The sequence below is a fragment of the Triticum aestivum genome, unplaced genomic scaffold (genome assembly GCF_018294505.1).
Source record: "Triticum aestivum cultivar Chinese Spring unplaced genomic scaffold, IWGSC CS RefSeq v2.1 scaffold71976, whole genome shotgun sequence".
In the NCBI taxonomy this organism is placed as follows: Eukaryota; Viridiplantae; Streptophyta; class Magnoliopsida; order Poales; family Poaceae; genus Triticum; species Triticum aestivum.
This window is the reverse complement of record NW_025236831.1, coordinates 1-5,046: the sequence shown is the minus strand read 5'-3', so window position 1 is coordinate 5,046 and position 5,046 is coordinate 1. Positions and strand designations below refer to the sequence as shown.

At 43.9% G+C, this 5,046-nt stretch overlaps 1 protein-coding gene across 1 annotated transcript; it reads left to right on the top strand.

The window, feature by feature from the left end:
- The first annotated feature begins 6 nt into the window (after positions 1 to 6).
- Positions 7 to 682, top strand: LOC123176476 (GDSL esterase/lipase At5g03600-like). The gene is made up of 2 exons (XM_044590666.1): positions 7 to 133; positions 236 to 682. The coding sequence occupies exons 1-2, from the start codon at positions 58 to 60 to the stop codon at positions 478 to 480; spliced, it is 321 nt and encodes a 106-aa protein (XP_044446601.1). The 5' UTR covers positions 7 to 57; the 3' UTR covers positions 481 to 682.
- Positions 683 to 5,046: the final 4,364 nt, after the last annotated feature.

Genomic DNA, 5,046 nt, shown 5'->3' with positions numbered 1-5,046 from the left:
ACGTGTGACCTTCTCGGCAATTATGGTGCATCCGTGCACAACAAGTATCTAAAACAAATGCTCGAAGAAAGGGACAACGTTCACATACTGGACCTCTACACCGCTTTCACTAACATCATCAATCATGCCCCTGGTAAAGTCACATATCCGCGTGTATGTTGTAAGCCAAATCTGATTTCCAATGTATGAACTTGATTATGTAACTATGCAAAATTGTTTTTGTGCATGCATGCAGGTGGAGGGTCGGCTGAGTCCAAGAATTTCAAGGGCAAACTGACCCCGTGCTGCGAGAGTGCCTATAAGGGAGGGTACTGTGGAGAGCGTAGCCATTCAGGGAAGCGCTTGTACGACCTATGTGAAACTCCTGACAAGATGTTCTACTGGGACCAGACACACCCAACACATGCTGGGTGGGAAGCTGTAATGAAGGCGCTGCAACAGCCTTTGATGGAGTTTCTTGATGAGGACTACGTTGCATGATTGGCCTAAAAAAACTACGTTGCATGATGCAGCAGCTTGATGGCTAGCCAGTTGCTGGTGCAATATCTTTTAGGTTATCTTTATAAATAGCATGCGTGTTTAGGAAGAAGGTTGTGAGTTTTTTCTCCTTGTGTTTTGATGGAGTTTTAGTCAGTACAGTACTCTTTATTATGTATGAAACATGAACGGGTATTAATTTGCTTATTGTTTTATCCCCTATATATTAGTTGAGATTGAAAAGTTGGTCCTATATGTGGGTCAATATCTAGTAGCAAATGAGAACGTGCTTGGGCTTAGTGAGATATAGCGTGCATGCATATGCATGGGTTTGAGCTCATGACAGGGTCAGTAAGATTATACTCTAATCGGTACGCATGCTCGTTCATCTGCCCATGGCGTCGTGCATGTTGGGGTTGCTATTATATGGCACGGTGCACGGGTTAACCGAGGCCATGTCCGTCGAGGCGAAGCCATCCGGCACTGCTCAATGAACCAGAAAATAAGGCTGATGCGAGGTGTGTGACTGACCATTGGAGTAGACCATGCGCAGATAGTTTGCTAGTTAGGAGGGGGTCCCCTAGAAGATTGTGGTTTCAAAGACTGTGTGGTAACCCTGCGCGTGCTGCACACACAACCCGATTCTGAGCTGCGAGCCGAGGAGGAGGCCGCGATGCACGACCCTTCCAAATGACTTCACCATGCGCCCGCTAGATTGAGCTATTTAGTCTGCAAGTGCAGTAACGTTGCTCTTGTATACATCTTGTGACCCCGTTTTTATTATATCTGACTTAATTTTTTGTTTGTCCGAAAAATATGGTGACGTCCTTCCTGAACTGATTGGTATGAAGCCCTTCAACCCCACATTGATCGCTTTCTTGCAAGAATCAAAACTCAAAAAAAAATTGACAACCAAAAGGCTAAGTAGTTCCTCCCTCATAAATAAACCCGGCAACAGGCCAGTTCCTATGGCGGAATTCTCTGGCGCTATATGTTCCAAGCACTTAATCCGGTTCCTGTTGTCCACCACTTTCCAAACCCATCTTTCCTAATGTTTTTGTCTCCACCGTAGCCTCCCTTTAACCAATCTTCCTCTCAAAAAGCTATGATAAAGGGTGCTTTCCTCCTTCACTTGACATCGCCCCTCTTAATGTGTATATATCCCTGGCTTGTCCTTGTGCATTTCAACGTGATGAGAGACCCATTGCACAAAGATTACTCATCCTTCCGGGAAGCTGCAGCTAATAAATTAAATAGTGCTATTAATTTGCAAGCAAAGCGACCCCTCCTAAACCGAAGGTATACCTGGTCAAGCAACAGAGATTACCCGAATTGAAAATAATTGATAGGGTCTTTTTTAACTAAGCCATGGAAAATATATTCCTACCCTTTCCTGCCTTACTCGATTTTTCTTTGAGCCCATCCATTGGTAATTTCAGTGGCCACCAACATTCTGTGTGCCAAAACCTCTAGGTTCGAAAATGCCTAGGGCGTAAACCTGGCATGGCATATGAAGTTATCCACTTGCCATGGAGTCAAGATCATCACAATTTAAATTAGGCATATATAGCTTCATTACTGCCCTCAAATGCACTCAATACATGCTAAAACATTGGCGTGAAAACTTTCTTGGCCATTCTGAAACACAGTCTAAAATTGGCATATCTATCATAAACTCCACCGTAAAATCCACTATTCTATAATGCATCTGGAAAGCTAACTTATTTAAGCCGTTGTCGTTCCCCACCATCATGCAATCAAACAGAAAGTTAAGCACTGGAGGAAACAGGGAAAAGGTCGTGCCACAATTGATTGTTGAAGTTTTATGGGCTCTAGGCACATATAACAAACAAATCATGGAAAATCTCAAAGCCCCGGTACTGTTTACAGGACTTAAAAATTGCGCTATTATAGGTAATACACAAGGTATGTACCTTAAGTTGGTATTTCAAAATTTAGACGATACATGTAGTTCGAATTATAATATACTCTTTTCGGGCTGAAAATATACAGAATTGGTTAAAAATTATTTTTGTCTGAATTTAAAGACCTTATTTGAGATACATGTAGTTCAGATTTCAATTATATCCAATAAAGAGTTGAGCAGTCATTTAATACCTAAATAGGATCAAATGATTTAAAATATCATAAATTTTACATTAATAGTATAATTTAGTACTCCCTCCGTCTCGGTTTACAGGGCGTGCACGTAGTTCTAGGTCATCGATTTGACTAGCTAATTATGAGTTATATGTCACCAAAAGTATATCATTGGATTCTTAAGCGGATGTAGTTTCCAAACATATATTTTCATCAAATATAATACAATTTAGTTAGCTAAATTGTCGACCTAGAATGACGCGCATGCCTTATAAACCGAGACGGAGGAAGTATGTTGCAGGTAGAATTTTTGGAGTAATATAGATTAAAACTGAATGTACTACACAAGGTACTTTGTATTTAAAAATACAATATGGAACAGAAATTTTATATTATTGAATGCTAATGTTAAAGGAAGTTCTTCCCTACTACCTCCGTCCTGGTTTATTGGTCCCCTCGTATTTTGCTTCAAATTTTGACATCAAATTTAACTACCAAAATGTTAATGCATGTCATCAAAAATAATATCATTAGAAACTATGTTCAAATAGGAATCCAACGATAAAATTTTTGGTGACATGCATTAACATTTTGTTAATTAAATCCCTAGTCAAAATTTGGCACAAAATAAGAAGGGGCCAATAAAGCAGGACGGAGGTAGTAAATTCTAAGTGAAGATGATGAAGAAAATGCTTTGTCGAGTACAAACTTTGTAGTGCATGTTAAATGATGTGATGAATTTCTAGAGATGCATCAGTTATAAAGCATGGTTGTAATTTAAAGACTTGATAGGTGGCTGCAATGAGGCATGGTGGCACAAAACACAAACGATGGAGATAACAAGGTCACACAACGCCCCCGCGTCGCTCCCAAGAGTGACTCAAACGGAACCCTAGGGTCGCCGCCACCTCCCGTCTTCTCCCTCCTCCTGACCATCGTTGACTCACGCCACTGGGCCAAGCCCGTTGGTGGCCAATGGCGGTGGGATTCCTCTCGCTGGCTTGCTGCAGGTCGGGGGCGCGACGCTCCGATGGCAGCGGGGATCCAGCTAGTGTTAGTTGCTGGTGGCGGCCACCTCCCAAGGCCGGGCCGGCAAAATCCGAGGCCATGTGACAAACTCTAAAACAGGCCCTACCACACAAAAAATCCGAGGACCTTATGTTCAGAATTTCCCCTCTAACTGCCTAGGTCAGCATTATTATCACGTGCACTCTCTTGATCAAGTGACTGCTTATCGGACACTACTAGGGAAATGCTTATAGGTAGGGCATCAGTAGTAGCGCTGGTCTAGGGCAGCGCTACAAGTAATGCTTTAGCAGTAGTGCTGTAAAAGGGAAAAAGCACTACTACTAAGTGGGACCCAACGAGCCCACCGATGCTAGCTGTAGTAGTAGCGCTGTCCAAAATATAGTGCTACTACTAAGGTTTTAGCTAGGGCTGGAAAAAAAGCTCGAAGCTCGCGAGCTAAACGAGCAGCTCGTAACTCGGCTCGAATTGACTCGAACTCGAAGAATAACGAGTCGAGCTGAGCTTTGGTTTAAGATCGTTTATAGACCGAGTTAAATGAGTGAACGGATCGATATAGTTGACTAGAGGGGGGTGAATAGGCAACTAACAATTTTTAGCTTTTCTTTACCAATTTAAACTTTGCATCAAAGTAGGTTGTCTAGATATGCAACTAGGTGAGCAACCTATATGATGCAACAACAACAAACGCACGAGCAAGAAAGGGATACAACACAATATAAGCGTGCACAAGTAAAGGTAAGAGATAACCAAGAGTGGAGCCGGTGGAGACAAGGATGTGTTACCGAAGTTCCTCCCTTTTGAGGGGAAGTACATCTCCGTTAGAGCGGTGTGGAGGCACAATGCTCCCCAAGAAGCCACTAGGGCCACCGTATTTTCCTCACGCCCTCACACAATGCGAGATGCCGTGATTCCACTATTGGTGCCCTTGAAGGCGGCGACCGGACCTTTATAAACAAGGTTGGGGCAATCTCCACAACTTAATTGGAGGCTCCCAACAACACCACAAAGCTTCACCACAATGGACTATGGCTCCGCGGTGTCCTCAACCGTCTAGGGTGCTCAAACACCCAAGAGTAACAAGATCCGCTAGGGATAAGTGGGGGAAATCAAATTTCTCTTGGTGAAAGTGTAGATCGGGGCCTTCTCAACCAATCCCGAGCAAATCAACAAGTTTGATTGGCTAGGGAGAGAGATCGGGCGAAAATGGAGCTTGGAGCAACAATGGAGCTTTTGGGGGAAGAGGTGGGTCAACTTTGGGGAAGAAGACCCCCTTTTATAGTGGGGGGAGCAATCCAACCGTTACCCCCCACTTCAGCCCCGCAGAGAGCGGTACTACCGCTTGGCCAGCGGTACTACCGCTCTTCCTCGCGGTACTGCCGCTGGGCCGAGAGCGGTCCTACCGCGCTGGTCAGGGCGGTACTACCGCACACGAGCGGTACT